The following is a 26750-nucleotide window of genomic DNA, read 5'->3' as shown; positions in this document are numbered from 1 at the left end:
TCTGTCAAATGCTTAGAATAAAAAAAGAAATATTACTTTGATACTTTGAGTTGAATATTTATAAGAAAAAGTCATAAAACTGAAAAGTAAAACAGATGAAACTGTATTAATGAATATTTACACTTGGGCAACGAGTCGTGACAAGAGTAATGTGAAGTAATTAGTCTTCATGGCCTGCAGTTATCCACTCCTACATAAAAGATTAAACTTAATTCTCAGATTTAATCTCTGTTCTTACTTTCTGTTGAAAAAAAACAAGACGAAACAAGGAGAAGATCACTTAATGATGAGATTATCATTAAGTAGTTGAATTCCCAGACTAACCTGTTGATCCATCAACCTGTTTGCTCTGGTCTGCTCCTGTAACGTGGCCCTGGTCTCCTGGTTCACCAGCAGAGGGAGCCAGCTGCACACACAATAATATATTGTAGGCGCTTTTCAATATCTAATACTACTGAAATGCGTTGTATACAAAATTACCACCACTTCACTTATATCTTGTACATATTGTTATATATATATTTCCTATATATTTTTTTTTTTTTTAATTTGCTTACTTATCGTCTCCTACTTATTCTGATTGCTCTTTGTAATACTGTTACACTTGGGGTTGGAGCTGCTGTAACAAAAAGTAATTTCCCCCTGGGATCAGTAAAGTCATTCTGATTCTGATAATTTCAGTTAATGCAGTGTCAGACTTTTCATTCTTATTACTGGGTTATACTAGTGTTGAAATCAGAGAACACATGAGGAATACATTCGTCCCGACAGATCAGACCTTGCTGCTGTCGGTGTTGTGTCGAGTCCCATTCGGTTTGTGGCTGCTCTCTGAGCTCTGGCCACTACCAGCACTGCGGCTGCTGCCCACACTGCCAGCGCTGCCAACACTGTTTCTGTCACCTGAGAAGAGAGGAAGGGAAACAAAACAGAGAGAGAGATCGCAGTGTAAAATGAAACTTGTTGGGAATTCGAGAGCTCCTGGGAAACAGAGAGAGAGGAACGAACGTTGTAGAATGTAATTTGTAGGTTTTAGGTAAATATCTGGTCTATCTGCTCGCTTACAAAAATGCAGAATCATAATTTATTCTTTAAAGATAAGTTTTAATACACTTTTCTTTCACTTGGCAGTTATGTAAGAATTTAAACATCAATCATATATGTGCAAGTCTTGAGCAAAGCCTGGAGGTGATTAGCTTAGTTTAGCATTAATACTCACAAACAAACCTTCAGATATGCCTATCAGCAACTCTAAACTCCAGTTGTTGATAGGCATATCTGAATATCGTTGACTTCCAGTGACTGCAGTCTTGAAGGTTTTATCACTTATCATTTATGGAATCTCTGGAACTTTATATGATTTATTTAACACTAACATAACCAGAATTGTTATGTATTTATGCATTTTATGATTTTGAGGGGAGTTAAATCACACAACTATTTCCATGATTACATATTTCCTATGCTGAATTCTTATCAGAATGTGATTCTAATAACACTCCCTTTGGATTTAGTTATGTTCTGGCTGCCTTCCAGACATTCCACACAATTGCATGTGTACAAATTAAACAGATCCAAAGTTTTAATCAGTGACACTTAATGCTAAGCTAGGCTAATCACCTCCTGAATCTAGCTCCACGTTTAACATTCTGACTTAGTATAGGTAAAGTAATTAATAAAGTAATTCATTCATTAATTTATAAACGGCATTCCCTGTAGTGCTTATGAAAAATAAAATTGTAAATTTCACAACAAAAGCAGAAGAAACCTGTTAAATAATAATTAATAAAATCATTTTTCATATTTTTGCTGTGCAGGCTTTCAAAGAGGAGGCAGGGGGCGCCAGCAAGCTGCAACACCCTGAGAAACCAGCGGGTTAGGACCAACACAGGGGTTAGAGAAAAGACTCTGAAGGAGACATGCTGCCCACTTACCATCACAGTACGGCCCGCTGTAAGACAACTACAATAATGGTTACTGGATTACTGGAGGCATGGGTAGCAGAGGGGCATGGGATTTGCAGGATGGTATGGTAAGGTCAAGACTTGAGGATAAAAAGGGATAAAGATTGGAATAAGCTTCCTTAAGTAAGGCCGGTTTATCAGTATGCCAGTATGCCAATGGAGCTGGTTTGCTGGAGCACACAGGGTTGAGGTTTGGTGGGGTGGGGTGACAGGAGTTTGGGGCCACACACTCTTACCAGTGGGGGAGTTCCTGAGGACCCAAATGTCCTGAGTGGGGCTAGCAGGACTAGCTGGGGCTGAGAGCTGACTGCCCGGTGGAGGACCTAACAAACACATACACTTTAGACACACGCACACCGTACACCCTGCACACTGCAGAGCCGGGACTGGACCTATCAAGCTGGCACTGAGCACCAGAGGACGGGTCGAGGGGAGACGGGATTAGGACGGGTGCTGTTGGGGAGGTATATTAGACCACGAGACCCTGGACAGACACGTATAAATAAACTACAGAGTTGTATTTGGTTTGAAGGGAGACACTAAACCGCTACAATGGGTTGTATCAATAAGAACTGTGATGGTAATATTGCATCTCTTTGTAATGTTAGTTGTTTGTCTTTCTGTGGTTGTTGTTGAGACTTGAGTTGTTCAGACAGAGGCTCTGGCTAACGCAGCCCTCTGACCCCTTTAGCACTTGGTAGTAAGCTGGTCTGTTCAGTCCTTCCTTGCATCGCCTTGAAAGACATGGCTGTGACAGGTGGCGTAACGTGAGGAAGAAGCTGGTGAGTGTGTCTGTGTGTGCGTGTGTACCTGCAGGATCATAACCAAGGATGTATGAGTCGTCAGTCTGAGGAGCGATGCCACGGCTCGAGGGGGGAGCTCTGGATGCAAAGTGTTGGCGCTGACAAGGCACTGAGGCTTGGCGGGAGAGAGTGCCCCCTAGGGTGAGGGAGACAGGTTTGGGGTGAGGTGGGCATGCATGAGTGAGGGAAAGTAGATCATGTCCATGCATGTGTGGTGCTTGAAGTGCATGCACAGGTAGTGGAACAAGGTTTTTCTTTTTGCGGGAAGTGCACGGAACAGCAGCTAAAAAAAAAAATCTCTGTTACATAAGAGACTGGTGAATGGGAGTGTGAGATCACTAGCAATGCTGAGCGGGGCTTACTGTTCCTTTGTGTGATGTTGGTCCACCACTTCTGACACCCCTGACGTTATCAGCTCAGACGCACACACACATACACACACACACTGCTGAGTTTGCCTCACAAGCAAAGAGCCTGTCATCGACTTTGAGTCAAATTCTCTTACTCTTGTCGCTTCTTCCTCAAGCATGAGTGCACACACACGCACACACACACAATATCCCAGTGTAGACTGTGAGGCTTTAGCACTGAGCTGACACTTTGCAATCTGGCCATAGTAATCCTATTAATGTGTGGCAGTGTGTGCGAGTGTGCGAGTATCTACATGTGGTGAGTGTGTAGTCTGGCTTGTTGAGGACCTAGAAGTGGAATGTTTCAGTGTGTGTGTGTGTGCATCTATGTCTGTGGCTGTTATTGGACTCCTCACTGCGCTTGTCCCGCTGTTTGAATGTCAGTGGCTTTACAGCTGCAAAACAAGCACGGGGCTCATATTCCTTTTATTCACAGGGATTAAATCAGATGATTTACAAGCATGCTGACCCCTCCAGGGATCACGCATGCCAACATGACCGATCATGCTTGTGTACAAGTGTCTAGATGTATTCCTAGTGCAGACATAAGTATTGCTCCGGGTCAGGTTAGCTGGTTTAGCACCACTCTGTAAACTCAAGACCCTTCGTTGTTGCCAGCCAAACAGAGCGTGACAATAACAAAATAAACATAACAACACCTTATTTCATTCATGTTATATGTTTAAAGCATAATGAAGGTGGTCTGCTGCATTCTTTAACCGTAAATGATAATTGACACTGAGTATTTAACCTGGTATAAGAGCAAACATTAAGCCTTTCTGGGCACCCGAATTAATTTTCACAGACAATTGATATGTCAACACCCGAATCCTGCTCGATGAAATTAAGTTTTTCAGGAAAATGTTTACAGACGGTGGTGTACCAGCTCTAGTAACATTTTAGCGACTTTTAAATCTTTGTTTTGGACTGCTCTTGTCAATCTTTTTTCCAACAGGTAGAAGTTTTTATTAGAAAAGTTGCTACATAACAGAAATAAATCCCTTATAAACAAATAGAGTCTTTAAAAAAAAGTACCATATCTGAAATGTCATTCAATTAAAGTATAGATATATTTTCAGCAAAAATTGTTCTAAATCATAAAAACTGAACATACAAATAATTGGAGTATTCTTACTGATACAGTTTTTTCCGCTGCTCTATGTAAATTGTATTTCAAGTTAAATTTGTTTGAGGTGGAGCTCACTTCAGCTATTTTAAATAATATCGGGTAATTTCTTCCATGACATACTGTTGTATGTAGCAACTCAACGCCTAACTTTAGCTGTCAACTGACTCTGAAATAAAGTGAAGTAGCAGTGGAACCTTAAAACATCACTTAAGTGCTATACTTGTGTAAACATACTTGGCTACTCTCCGCTGAGCTTTTGTAGGTATGTGCGAGCTGCTTTGTTTGCCTACCTGCTCTTCTGCTGAGGACCTCCACCACGGAAGGGGGGAAGAAGCCGACTCGGTCCGTCCCCCGCTGGGAGTCATGGATGTGACCTTTCCACCGGCCGTCTGAGTGCTGCTCCAGGACCTGACACCGACAAATTGTGAGCATGTCACCACAAAACGCCATTACGTTCGGAACAGTTCACAATTATATTGAGACTGCAACAAGGGCAGTGACAGATCATCCAGTGATGCGAAGACTGAGAGGTTTGATTTCCTTCCTCAACAATATACAAACTACAAAAGTATGCATGTCATATGTTTGACTCCCCCAGGTGTGCATTTAAGACTATAATGAGCGAGCCAATCAGCTGGAAATACACAGCCTATTCACACAGTGAGTGTCAAAATGCCATGAGAGGACAAAAACAAACACCTCTGATTTCTGAAAGGATACCACACAACAGCATGCGAGTTCAAACAGGAGTCTAAATGTCACAACGGCTCGCACAACGATATCGAAATACAGAGCAGTAAGCGCATAAACACGCAAATGCACGCACATGTGAATTAGCGCAAACTGTGTATGTGCGAGTGGGGGGCGTGAGCAAACAAGCTGATAATCATGGAGTGACGGCAGCAAGTTTGTGCCTGTTTCTCTGCTGTGGTCTCCCTCTCAGTACACTAAATTACCCCACAACATCCCTCACAAATCCTAACAACAAGGCTTCGCTTGCAGGAGCCTCCATCGTATAATCCTTACGCTGCCTGTGATTCCCCTGCTGATGAATAGGCAGTCTGGAGCAGTTCTGAGAAGGTATCAAATATGTGAGTGCAATTCATTTTACAGCAGCTTTAGCTTTGGGGTAATATAGGAGGCTATACCTGTATGTGACTAAGAGAACAGTAATACCTGTAACATAACCAAACCCAACAAGCCTTCACTTTGGAAAGATGCAAAGAAGAGTTTACAAGATGTCTATCATGATTCTTTCATGTGAAAGATTCAGAGCATCACAAACTGGCAGCGTTTTTAAAACTTTTATGAGTGCTTTCCATTTCTGTCACTCATCCATCTCTACAGACGCTCTTCAAGCTTCCTGGAATCAGACGCCACGGTATCTTAGCTGTTAGAGATGGTTACAGTGGCAGATATGGCCATGATCATGGGTCATGATTACATGTAACGTTGATCCAAAGAGATTCCAGATTCAGCTTTATCTGACAGCATCCTCATTTCTCTTTCATTTCGCTGTTTCTGTGTGGTAACATCAAATGATACTTGGAAGAAACAATGCAAGAAAAAGAAAAATCTGAAGTGTTAGTCGTTGCACCAAGACATCACGAGTGTCAGCTGTATTCTACTGCAATACAACACACAGGTCACATGATCACATGATATGTTGTCAGTCATTTGGAATGTGGACAGCAAACCTGCACCGACCCGCTGAGACAAACAAGGATTCTGAAGGTGCTCTGTGGTATCTGGCAGCAGGGCGTTAACAGCAGATCCTCTAAGTCCTGTACATTTTGAGTTAGTGCTGCCGCGGATCGGACATGTTTCACACAGTGTCATTCATCTGCTTTCTATTCTCCCCAAAGACTTTTCCTTCAAATTTTCAATCAGAGGAAGAACAGCAAGTAAAAGAGTTGCAGTTATATCTGTGAACGTTCTCAGTTATCCACATCATGGCATGCCATTGCTGCAGTGGTGTCTCCCTTCAATACTTGCAAATTTAAATTAAAGTTTCCCTACATTTCCCTATGTAATGTTACGCCTGACAACTGTGTCTAGGTTACTGGGAAGGATCTGTGTAGTTCTCAACTGTTCCAGTAGCAGGGTACACGTCAATTTAGGAAACAACTGAATGCAAAATATAGTATACAACCCTCTACTTCACCAAGCCACCTGGAGCTACGGTACTTTTGACGCAGGGGGCCAACGCCTGACGTTGTCAATCCAACTACACAAACAGCATACTCAGTGTTTGTACTGCCAGTCACTATGACGACGGCGATGCTAGATGGCAGGTCACTGGATTTGTCCTTGTGATAATGAATGAGAGGGTCCATGCATGTCCACAAGTGTGCTCACATGGCATGTGTCTACTGTAAACCTGATGTCAAGGACGTGTGGATGAGGGGTAATCATGAATAAATTTATAGAATTTACTGACTTTAGCATAGGTGGTCAGAAAAACCAGCACAAACCCAAATAAATGAATGAGGTGAAAGGGGAAGCATAGCCTGATCTTAACTAGGATTGTTAAAATCGTCCAATTAGCCTAATGAGTGTCGTACTAGACAGACCCGAGTAGGAGTGAGCTGTTTCTTTCTCAGAAGAACAAACACACACAAAAATAAGTACCATAACAAGATCTCCAGCACGGAGGTTAAGGGCAGTAGGGTCGTGGAGATTCCAGTAGTCCTTCACTGCTCTGACTTGGAGAGAACTTGATGCCTCTGTAAGGAGACAGACATAAATATATCATTGGAGGTCACAAAAAAACTCATCCATTTTCTCTTCTGATGTCAGTCTTTGACGTTGTAACATATCCTTACATACTGCCTATCCTCTCTTTTCTCTCTCAAAATTCTCAGTTCCAACAAAAGCCTCAGTGCAGCATAAAAACAAACCAGCCACCAACCTCTCAAGAGCTGTTTGATTTCTCTGCTGGCAGTGGAGGTGGTGAACTGGTTGACAATGTCCAGAGCTGTCTGGTTGTACGTGTTGCGCATGTTCACGTTGATGCCCGCCTATACACACACACAAACACACACACAGTGAGATGACTGGTTGAGATGGACTTTTAAAACAAACCCTCCCTCAAATGTCATCCTTCTTTATTAAAGAATAACACAGACCAAGGGAAAGTGTACTGTGTACACTGGCTTGCCAGAAATGATGTTCGTCATTTTGACTTACATCAAGCAGCAGCCGCACTACTTCTGTTTTGCCATAGAGGGCAGCCTCATGCAGAGAGGTCCCTGCTTTGGTGGCTCTGTTGATGTCAATGCCAGCTTTGAGCAGCAACCTAGGAAAGCATATCAGAAACACGCATGTAAGGCCGCAGGCGAGGCTCAGAAACAGAATCATCCATTCAACTGTTACCGACATCTGCAACATCTCATTAAGTCATGTACCCCCCACTCATCCACCCACACACCCAAGCTAACAAATACAGTATGTCTCTGGTTCTGACAGAGGCCCAGATGTAGGAATGCTGATGGCACCGTATCCAAACAGCGGTGCAGGAGGAGGAGGAGGAGGAGGAGGAGGAGGGGGAGAGGGAGGCGGTGATCCTTGGCTCGCTGTATGAAGGTTGACTCAGGTTTTGGAGATGTAAACAATACAGAAGTCCTGGTGTAGCATATTAGCTGCATTCATGTTTGTACTTTTTGTTCAGTGCTGACTGCAGTGCCAAGAACATTGTTGCCACCAGTGTATATGGTGGACACTTGATTCACCATGTAAAATTAAATTAGGTTTTGGAGGCACAAAGCTGAATCGTTTTTACTTTGTTTCATTTTATATTTTCACCTGTAGCATAATGTCTATAGCACAGATTGACACACTGCACATATTCATATTGAGGAGCAGGACAGTGGCAGTGAGGATGTGTGGTTCATTACATAATCAAGGTAGCTTATAATTACACAAAAGTTTATAGCAAATCTAAACAATATTTTGTACTGGTACCCAGGCTCTTTGTAGGCCCTTGTAAAATTATGTTTTTCTCAAAAACAAACTTGCCGTTTTTAAAAAACTTTTCATATCAAAAGCTGTCATGAGATGGTCATATTTTCCTTTTTTTCTTTTTTTCTAGAAACCCTAAACATTATTTATCAAGACTGAATCATTTCTAACTCTAGCACACATGCAACAAAATTTGCAAAAACTTATGTAACTGTAAACAGCCAGGAGGAAGTTGAATCTATGAAACGGGAAAATAGGTAGTCTGAGGCATGTTATGTAGTAACCTACAGCTTCTCCTTTCACTCAGCAGCAAACGTTTTAATCATGTTGGTATGAAACCTTGAGAAGGCTGAACGTAAGCAGCTGGTTAACAGTCTATACAAACGACACTACATGTATAGATTAAGAATGTGCAAGGGGAAAGAATCTCAGCATGAGGTCCGCTGCAGTTTAAAGGATCATACTTTATACCTGTTATTGTTAGCTCCCGACGTACATGAAGTAGACGGTATGTATACACTAACAAAAATGTTTGATTATCCTGGCACAAAATCTTTCCTTTTGGTTATATATATGCAAATGTTTGCAGTTCCTCTTCTTACCAGAGCTAGAAAGCTTCCAGATATGACAAAAAGTAGGTAATATAAAGGTGTCTGCTGCATAAGTATAGTGGTCTTTGAAGAGACATAAATCCCTCAGTGAGAGAGGACGGCCAAATGCTGCTGTGTATACTCTGAATAAACTTGTGTGCTAATGCAGTTTCTGTTTGTGTTAGAGCCACAGCTCTTTTTCTGCATGTCTAAATAATCAACTTTCCACATTAGGAAGAGAAGAGTGGAGGATGGTTGCGAGAGAGATGCGTGATAATTTAGGGAGGATGGGAATCGTTAGCAGCGTGTCAGAGAGGCTGGGCGGGTCTCCTTGGCCAAGCACATACATATTTACACAGATATGCTGATAGAAAAAAAACACACACTGAGCCACAAGTTAAACATATATAGTCATTTGGATTAAATATCACTATAACACAGTGTTACCTTGATGGAGGAAGGAACTGTTTCCTGTTTAATTAGTTCTACCAAGCAGAAATATTAACTTTGGCAATGAAAAGTATCTTTAAATAAAAGTAGTAGTAGTAGTACAGTAGTAGTATAGTATTAGCAGCAGAAGCAGGAGTGACAGTGTAGAGTAACAGTAGTAGCTTAACAGTGACACTCACAATAGTGGTATTAACAGAAGCAGGGGAAATAACAGCACTGAGAAGTTGTAGTTGCAGAAAGTAAAAGTGGTAGTTTTAGATGGAACAACAATAGTAGTAGTCGTCCACACACAAATAGAGAAGACAAAAACATCTGGAAGGACCAAAGGACAGAAGCAGACATGTGACAGACAATACGTTTCAACACCGGTCCTTACCTGATGATGTCTTTGTGTCCATTCCTTGCTGCCAGGTGAAGGGGGGTGGTGGAAGGAGAGTCCAGGCTGTCGTTCTTCCCCTCCCCTTCCAGCAGCGATACCACCATGTTACTGCTGAGCAACAACTGGGCCACCTGAAGTGAAATCAAGTGTTAGCTGGCAGAATAAGGACAGGCTTCAAAGCGTTAGTCAAACATAAATAACGTATGTATGCTAAGTTGAGCCGACTGAGTTGATGTGGCAAAAATATATAGTGAAATAATATACTGTAAATGATGACTTATACATAGTGTTAAACTAGCACATGGAGGTTTATCCGCTACTCAGCAGCTGTTTAAAGCCTACACACACGCACAAAAAGTGTGTGACAAAAAAAAAACTGCCTAAAGCCTTCTATTCTCTCACAGCTAAACTGCAAACTCAGACCAGACGAGGGAGCCTTTACCAAGCATGGGGTGTGTGTCTAATTCTGAATTACAGGGCCAGCTATACATCTCACAGCCAGACTTATCCGCCGATGTGGCAGAGAGACAGTAAAACAAACTGCAGTATGCAATCCCTTTAACCTTAGTGTTCAAAAACAGCCACCGAAGACCGCTTGCTGCTTTGCACAAACAGGTTTAATTTAGCTGGGGTCGAGAGAGGGCAAAATGGATTGTTTTTCACATGCAAATAATTGGAGTAGAATTATACTAATCTCTACATGAGTTTTCACCCATAAAATGTGTCACTTTTAGGGCCGCAAAAGTTCTTTGAGAGCTAATTATAAAGTAAAGTTCATTAAATTTTCCATCCGATGCTATCACCAGTTTTTATGACTAATACTTGGAGAACTAAAAGCATCGGTTTCAGGAAAGCGGATGATTCTAAATGATCACACACTTATTTTGAATAACAGATGAACACCCACAGATATGAAAACTGCACACAAATACACTCGTACCTTCAGTCTGCCAAACTCACAGGCCAAATCTAGTGGAGTCTTCTTAGCTTTATTCATGAGGCAGGGATTAGACTGGTGCTGCAGCAACATCTCAGACTGAGAGCGAAGAGGAGAGAGAGTAACATAAGTGAAATCCCCTTATGTATTATGCACATACGCTCACACGTCAATTACCCCGACTCGTTTGCTACCCGTGTTGATGTTTCGTCTTTGAACAGAGGAATGGGACACCTGATAGCTCAGTATTGTGTCAGTATTGTGTTTGACGGTGTACTACTAAAGAGGTCAGGCATCAGCATAGGTTGTGTGACAGGTTGAGGTAAGTAAGAGAGTCCAAGATGTGTGTATTTGTCTTTTAAAAGATTCCAGCAGCCGAACGAATGAGGAAGGAGGAAAGGAATGTGTGCGGTCACTACCCGTAGACTGTTGTGTAGATCTTGGTGTCATTGCCTTAATGGTATTACTGGTATTGTTGGTGGACAATACCAGCTGGGACACAAAGGGGGTAGATTTCAGTGAAATGGGAGGACTGGTAATGCCTTGGAACTCTGCCTTGGGCAGGTAACTGGTGTCTGTGCGTGCGTACTCACCACTTCATAGTGTCCATACTGTGCTGAGAGATGTAACGGTATCTGTCCATCATGGGACGGGGAGTTGACTGAAGCGCCGGCTCTGAGCAACAATAAGACGGAGTCAGCTTTACCCTGCCATGCTGCGTAGTGGAGGGGACGCATGCCTAGAGACAGAGATGTGATTGTCAGGGGGAGGAAATGAGATGGAGAGGAAGGAACAGAAATTAAAGTTAATTTACTACTCACAAGGAGCGCTACCTGGCCTGGGGAACAGTTTTAGAATGCCTCCTGTGGCCTGTATTATAATTATTTCCTACTAGAGACATACATCTTTAAATCAGCATTCATTTCAAATATATATTTATTTATAACAAACTGCCTATTTATGCAGTCAGCAAACACAGAGCATTAGCGTCCACTGTTGCTTTTCTTTATACCTGGCAAGTAGTTCAAATCCTGCTGAAGTAAATGTCACCAAAATACACTTAAATTACTTTAAAGTCAGAAAATATACCTATTGTGCATCCATTAATGTGTGTCACCATGACATTTTCATTTCTTTACATTCTGGTGTTTAGGTTAATTTATGGTAATATGGCATCATTTAAGTACGATATTACCATCCAAAATAAAGTGGAGTAGAAGAAGAAAGTAGCATGACATGGAGATACCTAAGTACTAAGTAACACATCAAACATATACAGTACATGACTAAATGTGCTGAGGTACATTCTAGCACCGACCAAAGCGATGAGCTGAAAGACGCTAACATATCCTGTAGAACTGAGAGGAACTGTGGAGCTGCATGATAATAATTATATAATAATAATTCACCATAGCAACACCTTTCACATTACACATGATGCCCTGTTACATTGTGGATTTAATCAGTGATTAGTGCAGCTATGCAAGTAAGTTTCCCATTAAATTGTGTTCATGCTTATGAAATAATATGTGACCCAGTGGGACAGTGATCAGTTTTAGACAGTGGAGCTCTACGACACCAAAGAATAAAATATATCAGCGTTTAAATACGAAGACAATACTTGGTTCTGGTGTTGTGATGGTAGACAGTAAGTAATGTGTACAGCAATTTGTTTGTCCACATGCATGATGTGTGATTCCTAACAACCTAACAACAATTATTCAAGTCAACTAGATCAGCTGATTAGTTTCTCTTGTCCCGTTCAAAAAATAGGAATAAATTCTTCTATTACTGTTGGTGGTACTTATTTTCGCCTGCTTCAACTAAACTGGACATGAAAGCTGTTATTGACAAATTAGGAATCTAAATGTCCTGGTTCCCTGAACTGTAATTAAGCTGTTAATAACATTTGTAACTTCACTTCTTCTGTATATAGGACGTGCTGAGTGCCCTATGGGTGTCAAATGGTTGACACTGCCTGATGCAGCCAGCATGTGTGTAGAAGACTCTGGATTCCAAACTCTCACAAGTTGCCAGGATGTGCTAAAAAGTTTAATCCAAAATTTTAAAGGACTCCTCGGGGCGTCACATACATGGATATGAGCACGACACGCCTCTAGTCTCAGCTTCCATGCCGCCACTACAAATTCTACTGTATCTGTTCCGCTTGGAGGCTGCTGATATTTGCCGTAGCACCGCTGTCACTGCACGGCAGAAAAACTTCAAAGTGAATCATATTTATTCATACGGGTCAAACCTATTTTCAGCTCAGTGTCAGAAAGCCATTGAGGAAGTTTCGGGCTCAATTTAACCCCATCTAACTTCTCGAGTGTGAATGTTTTTGGGGTTTTTTTTTTTTGCCTTGAAGTTGAGGGTTTGTCTGGTGACACTGGTTCGGCTCGTAAAATCTGTTCTGCTATGATGATACCATTGATGTCCTTGATATCCACTGTAGCCTGGGCCTCCAGCAGAAGAGACAGCAGCTCTGTAGTGCCCGTCAGTGCAGCGTGGTGCAGCGCTGAGAAGCTGTAGGAAAGACAGATTGAGAGGAAAGAGGAGGGAGTCAAGGAGCAAGAGGGGGGGCAGAGACCAGAAGATGAGAGGGGTTATAAATCACACTGATGGCTCTACAGCAGGTGAGCCCTTTTCAAAATTCCAGACGGTGTTGACATGTGTGTGTTCGCCCACCTTAACTTCTAATCTTGTTGTGTGTCGCTGTGTGTGTTTGTGTGGGTAAAATCCCATTACAAAATGAAACATCAGATAGGAATTTATGTGTTTATGAGTGTGCATCCCCATCAACACATATGTGTGTCACCTTTTATTTGTGGAGTGTTTATGTATCACTAGTACACCACTATTAAGGATGAGAATCAACACGTTCATGTGTTGTATATGCCAAATATAAACTACAGATTGAGTTAAGTATTGTGTGTTAATCAAAACTTCAGAAACTAATGTGTGTCTCTGGGTGGTGTTTGGTCACAGCATTTTCCACTGACGGGGAAATGAAAAGGATAACTTCTTTTGGCGGCCTGTTCTGCTTTTGCTTGAGGTGACACAGACACAGCGAGTGTTACAGAGGAGGCGACCCTCTGAGGCAACACATGAGCAGCACTGGAGCTGGGACACGAAGTAACCACAACAGTGCTGAGGGCGTTGAGGTGATTTCACACAGCCTCAAGCAGTTACTGTGAAAGCCTTGAGCTGTTGGGATCCAGATTCAATAAACAATCCTCGACGCACTTGGAAAAATGATTCAACAGAATTGTACAGTGTATATTTACTGTGTATTTCAAAGCACCTCTTGAGGGTCTAAGTGTCATGCCAAGTTTGGTTTCTCCACCTCTGTTGGAGAAGTATGTACTGGTGAATAATATGCAGAGTGATTACATCAGCCAGAAAGTGAAAGTACAGTAAGTAAAATTAGAGTCTGAACTGAACTAGTTCTACATTTTACTGAGTTGGACACCAGTTGGATTTAAGGTTAAGGGAATGATTGAAAATTACATCACACCCACATTCTGCGGACAGTTTTAACTTGGGCTGATCCAAAACATGTTCCATCCATGGAAGTGGTAGGAATGAGTCCACTTTTCTTAAGGTGGACATTGTATCCAGATACTGATTTAAAAACACATAAAATCAGTAATCTAAGCCTCCTATACACAGTAGGCCCTGCCCCCATTGGTGCTGGGCCAATCACGAGGCCGCATATTACACACTGACTGTCAGATTCTCCACAACTGGACAAGAACTTATTCAGGTGAAATTCAAGGTGCACGCTGCAATATTAGCAGAAGAGAAGGTAACAGTGCAGCTGCTAACATTAGGTATGTTTATGGTTACAGCAGTTGCACGGCCACCTACTGTTATGTTATTTGAATTACTTAATATTAAATGCATAATTCTAATAATAATAATGTATATTTCTTAATAGCACTAGGCCAGGTTTAATATAGAAAACATATAGCAGATGGGGGTCCCAACTTAATCTCTCCATCAGTTTCGGGTCCTTGAAGAAGACATTGAAGACCAGTGAATGACCTTAGTGGACAGTGAGGTTCTATCTCAGGACTAATGCAAGTAATTCAATTGTAGAAAGGGAAAAAACATTAAACATTAGGAATTAGGACTAAATTTACATGCCTTTTTAGTTCCGTAAAGATTATTCCAACTCCATCCTGTGAAAGCAAGCGCATCCCCTATGTATCTTTGAGTATGCAAAGTTTTAGAGTAAGTGTGTGGATTTAAAGTACATAATAGCTGATAAACATTACTAAAACAGGATTTTCCATTATCAGTACATTTTCGATTTCAACTGTATTTCCATGAATAGTTTCATCAGTGCCCCCTGGCATAGCAGGTGTGTGACTATTTGTCTGCTGAGCAGACAGGAAATCAATCACTGATTTATTTCTACTCTTTCTTTACCTCCTCCTTCCACTTTAGTTGTGTTATTATATCTTTCACTTTACTGAAAATCACTTCCCGCGATTGCAATATCTTCAGTTCCTGGCATGGTTAATAAGAATTTGCTCTTATGTCATAATAATTACTCTGCTCTGGAACCTATCATTTGGATTTTGGCACTGGCCAATACTGTAATTAGGAACAGCCCTTCTGTCATGAATACAGTCATGGGTGGGCTTTGATAACTGAATCTTATTCAGACTCATCAATGTCAGGCTGGTTTAAGAAAGGTAGGACTAAAGAAACGCTGGCCTTAGAATAACTTCTGCGGGGCTAGACAAGTTAGAGGTTAAGGAGTTTACGCAGCCTATGCAGATTTGAAATCTGATCTGTTGACTCTGAGGTTAGGGTTAGAGTTATCAATCACATTGTTTAGGTCTCTGTGGTCCTCAGACACACACACTCATCATTTATCATTCCATCTGCCTTTCTACTAGTAGGTAGATGGAATCATCACTTGTTACAGCCACTATCTACAGACACGAATCTACAGTCTGAATCTGTATCCTCAGGATGACGTTGACCCAGTGAAGGAAGTGACTGTTTTCTGCTGTCGGGCTTTCCTCTTTGTCTCCTCTGCGGTGGTCTCATATATCACAGGTATCCCGCTCCTCTGCACCACTCATGCTCCCTCACAGATGGACATGTTTGATTTCAACACCCCTATTGTGTATCACCTCCCACACACTGCATTGACCCTGCATGTAGGCACACGCAACAGGCCTAAATCAACACGCAGTCACATTGCACATAGGCGAGGACGGTCAAACTGCAGCTGTCACTGGATTGCAAATCTTTCCACTGCAGACTCCTATATTTAAAAAAATCATGCTTTTCATCACTCTCTGGCAGATGGAGCTGCGGTCTAATCTTGGCATAAAGTCATTCAATGATATATATATTGAGGGCTTCCTTACATCTTTTGAATATTAACTAAGTTTGGTGCCCTCAGGGAGTCAAGTGTTATAGCTTTGCTCCCAGCTTTGCTCCCAGTTTCTCTCTATGCCTCTAAGCCTGTAGATGATTTTTTTCATTACCACCCCAACTTCATCATCATGTCATGGTAACATGTTGTGAGTAGGATACAAGTGTGGATATTAATGACAATCTATGGTAAGATGTTGCTCTCTGGGTCCACTCTTCATCTGTTAGTGTTAATCATTGCCTAATACACTGTAAAACCATACACTCCATACACAGAACTGTACAATTTGATCTTGTCTATCACTTTATAACTACCTGTACAGTACAAAATTGCTGAGGCTTTATTAGGGGACTTTGATGCAGCATTAGTGGGGTATTCAGATAAAGAACTCCTACTAAAACTCATTGCAGACCATGTGGTCTTCTTGACCCTACTGGCTTCATGATTGATATCACTTCACTTATTCAAAGCTTAGACCAGATCTGTTCTTCATTTTATTGATTAATAAAAGATGAAAAGCACAGAGTGAGGTTTTACGGTTAAATTTTTCAAACTATGACTAACCCCTCTTTTAAACTGTAGACATTGCAGTTCCATTATTTTATATTTTATTGTGTTATTTCCTGATTATCTTCCCCATAACTGTTAAATTTAAATAAAGTGGGTGTCTGAAAAACATCTGTAAAAAATTTAAGGAGGAATAAGAAGTGTCAAACTCTGCTAAAAGTTCCGTTTAGAATAGCAAGAAAATAAACAGCTGCCATGTTCAGAACAGACTGTTTTTGTTCTGGCAAAACGGGCTGACGTAACTGAACCCTATCCCAAAACAGCATTGCCCAATCATAGCTTAGTCACAAGCTAGGCCACCTTTAGACATAATGTAGCAATGTGCATTAAGACATGGAGCATTTATTATTTATTATTAGCACTACATTATTTGTGTGGTTACAGGTTAAATGTGCTGTTCACAACTGCCTCATCCATTACACAGTACTTTTCCACTATGGCAACCATGGATACTACTACAAAGTATGGTGAAGTTAATGTTGGCAGTTCTGCCCTGCTCTAGCTATGATTTATATCACAGATCATCAAACAGCTGGAACATGTCCTGATTTCTTTTGCTTTATTTTGGTCTGATGTAATGTATATTACCTAGTACTGGTGTTCACCTGGAGCAGTTAAAAAGCCAGATAAATATGGTGCTTTTGTTCTGAGTTATCTAGCTGGCTTCAGATAATAAGATCTGCCTGTGAACCTTGTAATTAAGCAAGTACACACAACTGTCACAAGTTGGTTAGCCCCTCCATCAATCAGACACAAACTGCCAACATTATGGTACATGGTGGGCACCTCAGGGGGAACCAGCGCGTCACTGTACCCCCATCAGAAATACCATGGACAGGGGAAATGGAAACCTAAGCACAAGACGCCTCTTTAATTTGAAAGAAAGTTGCTCAGTGGCGCCTACACTGAAAACTTTTACAAGCTTTTCTACACAAGGTTTCTGCCAGTCGAGCCAGCAAACTTCTTATTGGCTTTCCTAACGCATGAATGACATAAAATAAAATAGCTCCTTTAGACTTTCCATATATTTTTGGGACACACTGTTTAGGCTCTGATAATAAAAAGAGCAATTAGGCTGGGTTCCTAAACCAAATCACTGCATGCACAGCCCTGGGGACTTGGAAAATACAAGAAGCCCACCGCATTTGTTGCAGGCTCTGGGTGGCATCTCAATCAAGGGGGCTTACACACAGTCAGCTTACAGTACAGTGGCAATAGAAGTCATTAATATTATTTAGTGTGTTACTGCAATCTGTGATGAGATGCCACTTCTGGGAAAATTCTCGCTCTTAACCAAAGACAATGTTCTGCAATTCTCTACTTCGCTTAAGATGAGATAATAACTCTGAAGGACACAATATGTTGGTACTTGTGCGATTTCATTGTGAGTCACTGTTAAGCCTAAAGGGAAACAGGAGGCAGGCACATAACACATTTTTCAGTATGCATGTCAATCAAAACACGGTGACTCTTCCATAGCATTCTGTTGACTCAGACTCGTATTACACACACACACACACACACACACACACAAGCCGTCCCCTTACCCGTCTGGGTCTTGGTAGTTGATGTTGAGTCTCTTGGTGGAGCCTAGCAACTCTGTAGAAAGACAAACATCGGAAAAGGGAGGGGGGAGAATTGAAAAAGGCAATTAATATTTAGTGCACAGATATTTTTTTTTCCATCAAAACCCTACAGAGATCCCTTTCACCTTGTGTGTGTTTCCAGTGTTTTTTTAACCCCCCGTGTGTACTTCTCCCAATCATCACTCCTTCTGTCAAACAGCCTGACAGCCCCGACAGGACGGAGAGCTTTCCTCACCTCCTGCTGCCTCACCCTGCCCTCACTCGGCACGTCTGACACCTTCATGGCAGCCACGAAGATGATTCATAAACAAATGATTCTGCCTCGCAGAAATGCAAATTTCACCACATTCACGATGTTATGTTATCGCTAGGTTTAGGAAACTCAGAGTGACAACCATAAAACACAAGCACGCCAACATAATACATATACAGTATTTGTTTCTCTACAGCAACACAAACAAGTCCGTTAGCAAGACTGAAGACATTTTTCACTCACCTTGGAAGAGGCACAGTGCTACTTGTCCCATGTCTTACTCATTCATTCGTGTACTCCAAGAGGGAACATGCTCTAGTCAAGCCATCTAATCTCTATCCACTATTCCTGCTTCTACCTGTGCTGCCACAATAGACAGGATTACTAAAAAACAGGCAAAAATTAGTTTTCCATTTCCTATTTTTGTTAAATTTAGGCAGAGGATATAAATACCAGTTGCCTAAACTGGTTAACAAAGAGGTCCCAGCAGCCGAAAAATCTCAGCCTCAAGGAGATGGCTATAAGCTGCCAAAGACATATGTAAGCATTGCTGCATCTTTATTTTTATTTAATCTGACAATGACGAATAACAATTTACTGTGGCAGCACTAACTTCCACTTCTACCTGCACAGTCCTCTTTTTTTAAAATATCCAACTCGAACAATCTCTATTCAACCCTCAAAGTCAACTTTCAAATGTTATCAGACTAGAGCTCCAGGCTTCAAACATCACACATCTATCTCCATCTCATCCAGCCATCTCCAGCCTCTGAGGACGACTGGAAACTCAGCTAAATAGCATTTGACATCCTACAGCAGAAATCTACTGCAAAGGCCCCACTGTCCGGCGAGACCCACACTGGAACGAGACTGCCAAGCTCTGTAAATACAGCACCATTCATTTCAGTAAACTGTTCACTCACTGTTTTCTACCACGTAGGTGTGGAAAATCATATGTGTGGGGTGGGAGGGGAAGGGGCAGATAGAGACAGGAAGACAAAGTTAGCAGTAACACTGATAACAGGAACACTGTCCAGGATAAGTCAAGTGTCCCTAAGAATTTTTTGTATTTTGGACTAATGAAAACATGGAAGTCGAGGTCAGGGTGGTTGATAGGTGGGTGGGCATGTCACTTTCATATGGAGGCCCAGAATCTGTGTACATCGCACATCTGTATTTTTAATAGTTTCTCAAATGTTACATATTTCCCAAACCAAGTTTTATAGTTGCCTTACACTTAAGATAATAAAACTAAGATCCGTTGTCAAAGTGATGTCATACTCATAACCTCCGCAAACATTAGCAGCTTGACCGAGGAGGAAAACACACATGAATGATGGCAAAAGAAAGCTGAAAGTCCAGGAGCTGCTGTGTTTTTGTTTATATGTTTGTGGTTAGCATAGCAGTTGTAATGCTTTTCCTGTAACCCTGTGAGTGCTACATAAGAAGCTTAGGAAACCACAAGACCATTAAGAGACCACCGTCTTACAGATACTGAGACACTTTTACAATAGCTAAAGTTCTGTTAACACTGCAAGACAAACTTTTTTTTTGGAGTGATTGTGATGTTAAGGGAAATGCACCAACCAGGGAGCACAAGACTACAGCCACATCTAAAGTCCAATGCGAGACAGACAGCAAGCTGTCAAATATATTTATAGCAAATGTGATGAAGATTAACAGAAAATTACAACACACAAAACATGTTAAAGAAAAAACTATTAATTACACACAAACTGGCTTTAACAAATGATTGTGACGTCACCTCACGTCATCTTTGTCTGGGCCACACAGCAAAGGCTATAGCTAGCTGTTAGCTGGAACATGAGTGGCACCTGCGTCCTGCTATGAGCTGGGAGTTTACTTTCAGGACTTCCTTTTTTCATTATGTGCACTACTTTTCTAAATGAAACAGCCAATCTGCCTGAATCCTTTTTAGCAACGTCCCTGCTAACAAGATCTGCTGCAACGTGTTAGCCTGGTAGAGTAAAGCTATTATTATAGACAGTATATGGATGAATTAAACAGACATTCATGAGTAAAACATGTGGGAAAGAAGAATGGATTACATCATCAAACAGGAACACTTGCTGTGGAGAAACTACAAGTAAACATATTCCACATCAAATAATAATAAGAATAACAGAATATGAAGGGTTTTTTTTTATTTATAATGAACCGTTGGGTGTTGGGGCCATGATTAAACATTCTATTATGTCTGGTTTACTGATGTTATTTTTCAACTAGGGAAAGTTGTAAAGAACATCATATGGGTCATTGACAATATCTTCTGGAAGTCACTGGATAAAAAAGGCACCTTTACTTCCAGGGTTAGATCAATTGTGAGTGGAGCTCCCAGCGCCCTGCAGGGAGTTTGGGTGGAAATTCTCTACCAAAACAAAACGTGCACACACTGGATGCAGTTGTACTCTACATTTAAGGTATTCATTTTACAGCCGTTCAGTGCAGTGCAGTTGCAGGCTGTTGTGGGGCTGTTGCTGCTAACGACTCGCAAGTGTAAAAACAAGGGCCCGAAGGCAAAGTGTTCCACAAAAAGGAACATTGATGATGAGAGATAGAGGGGCAGGGCGTTAGGCTTCTTGCCAAAACGGGGTCTAAGCTGTCCCAGAGGCACGGAAAAAACAGGGCCTTTCAGGACTTCTAGTTACAACATGAGCCAGCATTCCTTGCATAGCACACCCACCATGCTATCCTACATGTTTGCTGTCTCTGTGCATCTACAAGACAGTCCGCTCCCTTTTCTCCTCCCTTCCCTCTTTCCCTCATTGCACAAAAGAAGCAGGGGGCTCCTTCTGACATCAGGAACAATTCATTTAGCAGCATGTTGATTCTATATCACCCCTTGGAGATGGTGCAAACAGATGTGTTATAAATCTCAAGCATTGTGTTTTCTTGCAGAGAGAGAGAAATTACAGGGTTTGCACCCAGCAGAGAGGCAGTGTCCACCGAAACAAAAATTACTGAACGCTGAGGGCAGTAGAGCTGTCAGCAGGGAAGAAATCTATTGTTTTATATGGTTACAACAAACAATGCAAAGGAAGCGTGTGATGCTGCGCCTTGATATCCTTGTCAGATAGATAAGCAGCGCTCTGAACAACTGCTGTTACGTCCCTCCGCACCTTTCTCAGAACAGCTCGAGCACTTCAGCCAGAAGAAAAGCATCTCGGTGCTTTGATGTGGAGAATGTTGTTCACCGAGGAGCAGGAGAACGATCAAAAGAGGAGGATAGTAAAGGGAGGAGGAGGAAAAGTTAAGAAGAGGTATACATGAATCTGCGCCTCTGTTCAGCTGATATGAGGGGAATGGTTGATTTTACTGTCAAGCACGCAAACAAAGAAACAAGAGAGTTAAAGGAGGTTTCAAAGCGCTCGCTGCGAGATCAGAAGAGTACACAAACGCTGCTGAACCTTCAGTGTAGGAACACAAGATGGAAAAATGCAAATATAAAATAAAATACAGTTTAAAAGGAGGCTGGCTTGCTTGTTTTTGTCTCCTACAACAGGAAGCAGCTGGCAGACGCGTGTGTTGCTTTGGATTGCGTGTCTGTAAAATCCATTTTAAAATGTCTTTGATCATGGTGCACACACACACACACACAAAAAAATGGGAAGAAAATGCATGAAAATAAGGGGAAAAGCTCATTGGGATAAGAGATTTCCATACATAGATGAGATAGCCAATGGAAAATAAAACAAACATTTTAAAATCCGTCTTAATTTGACACAAAACAGTCTAACCAAAGACAGAGGGCTGAAGTCTGCATTTAAAAATATCAGCGCTGTCAGACGCTCTCTGGCCAGATTCTCACCAAAACGTTTCGTGTTGCACTTTCGACCGGCTGAGACGCTCAAGCCGGAGGACATGAGACACCGTCGTGGTTCAAAGATTAGCAGCATGACAAAGCCAAGTGAGAAAGGCAAACTTTGATTGATCAGGCCCCAGTTTCCCATTTCTCTTAGACAGGCCACAGCAAGAATTTGCCTGACTCTCTGATCTTGTTATCTGATACGGAGATTCCCCACGTGAAGAAAATCACAAATTGGGGGAAAAAAAAAAAATCCTTAAAAAGTTGGTTTACATCTTAGCAAACTACTGACAACGAGACTGATGAGAGCTCTGATAGTGAACCGCTGACAGTAAAGTTGCATCAGTAAAACCAAAACAGTAAGCTGGAAGATGCTAAACTGCAGAACAGAGCGATGTTTTGGATTAGTTCATGGCACTGGATGAGTAATGCCACTTCAAAGATGTAATACTAATGAGATCAGGGTGTGAATTTTAGTCTAATTTAGCAACACTCGTGCAATGAGTGCATTTTAACATTAACGAAGGGACTAGTGTGTCTTGTACAATCTATACCAAAAACTACTTTTCAGTGTTTCAGTAAGAGGCAGAAAAGCCTTTCTGATAAAGTTTGACAGGAAAAATAAATAAACAAATAAATAAAAAAATCCCACCAACACAAGAAATCACAGTGGTTACTTGCAGGCTCTTTTGAACTGTGTTAAATCTTTCCCTCTATATCTGGAAAATATTCCATGGAGTTATACTGCAGGGAGCGCAAACCCACTTCCACCAACACCGGCTTCTCATTAACAAAAGGAGAAAAAGACACTTGATTGATGGGTTGTGTGTTGGGAAGAACCCACGCGCCGCGATGAGGAGACGTTAAAACAGCGGGACCACAGCTGCCTGGGGCAAAACCAAAATACAGGGGAGACAGAGAGAGGGGGGTAATTTAAGGTCATCATCCATCTTCGGCAATAAATGGTTTGTGGTCAGGTAAGGACCTCATCAAGGGAAACACTTATCTAAGGAACACATCCATCTAACGGCATTGATTACTGCGAGCATAAACACAGACCCTCAAACCAAACCACCAAGGGAGAGAGGGGCCTCGGTGTCCCACAGGATTCCTAACAAGGCTCCAAATCCATTTTTTGGGGGCTTGTTTCTGCATGCTGCTCACTGTTATTATAACAAGATATACAGCAACACCTGTTTAATAGTAGCTATAAGTGTTTTATAACGTATGAGGATGTTTGTGGTCTTTAACCAGTCGTGCCTGGGCCCTTGGTGACCAAATCCCCTTATGTAGTGTAAAACAATATGATTAAAGTGATTAAAGTCTCACCATGTGGGACACATAATCTCCAATCACTGGAGAGTCAGGTCTATATATTTAGCCACTGTCAGCTGCGTTCTCCCTGCTGGAAATACTTTTGGTTTAGGCGAAGGGTGGCGCCTGGGTAGAGCGCGCAGGAGCGACGCAGTGGGCATCAACGCGCCCACTTGCCTGCTGGGAATTCTCTAGACAACAACCTGCTCTATTCTGATTCATGTGGACCTCACACGGCCTTTGTACAGGGGAGGTGGCAGGGCAGGTTAAAGCCTTTATTGTCCAGACCAGCCGGTACAGTCGGCGAGCAGGTGATATCTACATCATTTCAGGGCTGCAGTGCACGTGTGAAAATTGCTAGACAAAGCATTTGTTGTGTCAGCCGGGACTGTGGCTGCTATAACGCTTCCCCTGAAAAGGAGAAGGATCATTTTAGATTTAAAAAAAAATAGGCATCAAGTGTTCAGAATTGAGTAGTATAAGGTGGCACATTTCTGTATTTACTTCCTCTGATTATTGAAAACAAATGTTTATTGACCCTGACAACTCATTTTATTTTTTTAAGGAAACCTCCTGGTTACGACAAAGCCCCACAACCGAGATAGAGGGAGGGAAGATTCATTATCATATTTGTCTCACTTGATTTACCAGGCTTGTGTGTTGACAGCCTCTAGACACAATGAAAAAAAAGTTCTTTCAGCAATACACTTTAAAAAAAAAAAACAACTAGACAGAAGGCAATGGAAACAGCAAGCCTAGCATTTTCAAAATGTAAAGTCAGATTTGATATTTTCTTCATGCGTAATGCGTGGATCGTATTTTAGCCAATTGCATTTTTTTTCCAAAAATAAAAATGAAGTTCATTTCAGTAGACGAGTTGTCCCTCTTGCTGATCAAGTCATAGGTTTACCATTTCACAAAAATAGTAAAAAAAAAAAATAAAAAAAATACTAACATATTTTAGTAGCATCCACATCTATTCTAATATTTCATTCATCAGTATTTCCATATTAGATTCGCACAGTCACAATAACAGCTGTTCCACTGTTAGGCAAGTGATTCAACGGTTGAAAGTGACAAAAGATTTAGGTTAGTTAAGTCTCAGCTGCATCCTTACTAAGACTTATAATGGTACAGGCTGATACGAAAAGATGAGACCAAATAAATGTTTGTTGGTAGCAAATATCAAATGTGGGGATACATCTTGATGAATAAATCTTGATATCTTGGGCTCCATCAAATACCAGCAAAAAATAAAGTAAATCCTCTCAGCAACAGCTGCTCCTGGGACGCTTAAAACAGGCTCATCAGTGAGAAAAGGTCAGTGGGATAAAGAAGAGAATCTACAACCATTGACCTCACAAACTCTGTTATCTTGGAAGATTAAACACTAAATAAATAAAATATAAACTGAAGGGAAATCAATAATTGCACTAAACATATTTTGAGAAAAATATTTCATGATATGAATTTGGTTTATTCCAATTATGTTGCTTACATTATGTTGTAGTGTCGTAGACATTTTTAATGAAAGCTCATGAAATAAATTAAACAGTAAATAGTGAAATTTTTTGCTAATTAAAAATGTAATTTTTACTAAAGGGTGCTATGGAATCGTCCAGCCTTTTTAAATGCACCCACTGTGTAGATCTTGGTTAAATTGCTTGTGAAAGCGACAGAGCTGCCAAATAACACATGCTTTATATTTCAGACCGGATGGCTGACCTGACACTTCATTATTGACTCATCATGTGTAAAAAATAAAGGATCAGTGCTGTGAACTCATGCATGTGATGCTATGTGAAATGTAAGGTCCAGTGTGTAAGATTTAGTGGTTACACACTTCTCACCTGTAGGAAAGCCTAAAACACACACAGTGAAAGGCCCTTTCTAAATCCATTAGAGGCATAAAGGGCGAAATGTAATGCACAGACAATTTCAATTTTAAGGTGATCATACACTGATGGAAAAATAACTGTGAATAATATATTCAATTTCGTCCTTAGTAAATCCTCCACACCGTAGTTTTAATATGATATATTTCTAAAGTCATCTTAAAGTTGATGCAAACAGATTATATATTCTATCCTCATTCAGGCAGAAGTTGAATTTAGACTTAACCAAAATATCACTGCCTGCCTGATTTAATATCAATCAGCTTGTCAGGTGCAATCAGGTGTAATGCTGCCAAGTCACAGACCCACATACTGGTATGTGATGCAAGTTTATGCAGTTGGGTGAACAGAGGTCTGCGCATCAACCTGCAGAGACACACAAGCCCTAAAGCCAGATCAGCTTTTACACAGTCTTACACGGTCTTAGGCGCCACATTCACAGGGCAACATTTGTTTTACCGCCACTTCAACAAGGACACAATCAATATGTTACACATTGACAGTGAATGAACAAATAACTGGTGTGCTTATTGTAGATGTCACAACGTGAACAGGCAGAGTTTCCTGGTTTCTTAAAAACTACAGAGTAAAGACACTTTAAAGTGTGTGCAACCACACACCCAAGAGCATACACATACACCGAATGTGCAAAGTGACACACTTTAGCTTCATCAATTCTTCATCAGTTGGTCCAGCGTTGCATCTGTTTGATATAAGAATAAGAGCTGGAACTGGGTCTTGAGAAAAACCCTTAATATCAAAAGAGCTCTCAGCTGTATTATCCAATAAATTTGCTCTATTGTTAAAAAATGAAGAAAGTAATCTCCTGTGGTGCCGCTGGCAACTAGGTCAGACGCACTCAATATTTGCTGACAATGAGCCAAGCGTGGAAATGAAACAGATGATCTGTTGTGTTGTGGTGTGTGCACGTGAACCGGCGTTGCTACGTCTGTACGCTTGCCCCCTTAAAAAACAGGAGATCAGAACAGGCGTAAACACACCTGTACGTTTCACGTTGCATAACATGTCTCAACCCTGCACCTTAGGGACAAAACACTTTACATACCATTCAAATCATCTGTTTACTCTGCTCACCCAACTGGCTACACAACCCCTCCTTTATTTCCATGTGCTCTCCCGACATCTACGAGACCTGAGTCTCTGCGTCAGACTGCTTTACTATCTGGGAATATTGGCCTCAGAGGAAAAAATGTTTATTGGCTCCTAGTGTTTATCTTATCCTTTATTCTGTACCATCCATTTCTATACCAATGCCAGATTTTCCTATATTT

At 41.3% G+C, this 26750-nt stretch overlaps 1 protein-coding gene across 7 annotated transcripts in view; it reads right to left on the bottom strand.

The window, feature by feature from the left end:
* LOC125021966 (caskin-2-like) overlaps positions 1–26750 on the bottom strand; it is a 52248-nt gene that overhangs the window by 10277 nt on the left and 15221 nt on the right. For 4 of the 7 annotated variants that reach the window (XM_047608186.1, XM_047608185.1, XM_047608187.1 and 1 more), the window contains 13 exons: positions 18132–18183; positions 13048–13145; positions 11213–11358; positions 10623–10718; positions 9680–9813; positions 7493–7601; positions 7215–7323; positions 6935–7029; positions 4594–4711; positions 2772–2900; positions 2198–2284; positions 779–900; positions 325–406 (listed from right to left, as the gene is read on the bottom strand). In XM_047608186.1, coding sequence (XP_047464142.1) covers positions 325–406; positions 779–900; positions 2198–2284; positions 2772–2900; positions 4594–4711; positions 6935–7029; positions 7215–7323; positions 7493–7601; positions 9680–9813; positions 10623–10718; positions 11213–11358; positions 13048–13145; positions 18132–18183 — 1377 coding nt within the window. Of the gene's footprint in view, positions 1–324; positions 407–778; positions 901–2197; positions 2285–2771; positions 2901–4593; positions 4712–6934; positions 7030–7214; positions 7324–7492; positions 7602–9679; positions 9814–10622; positions 10719–11212; positions 11359–13047; positions 13146–18131; positions 18184–18666; positions 18721–26750 lie in introns of those variants that run through there. The other 3 variants (XM_047608189.1, XM_047608190.1, XM_047608191.1) reach the window with 3 other exon arrangements.

Source organism: Mugil cephalus, chromosome 16, assembly GCF_022458985.1.
Source record: "Mugil cephalus isolate CIBA_MC_2020 chromosome 16, CIBA_Mcephalus_1.1, whole genome shotgun sequence".
NCBI classification, from domain to species: Eukaryota; Metazoa; Chordata; class Actinopteri; order Mugiliformes; family Mugilidae; genus Mugil; species Mugil cephalus.
This window is presented reverse-complemented; position numbering and strand designations above follow the sequence as displayed.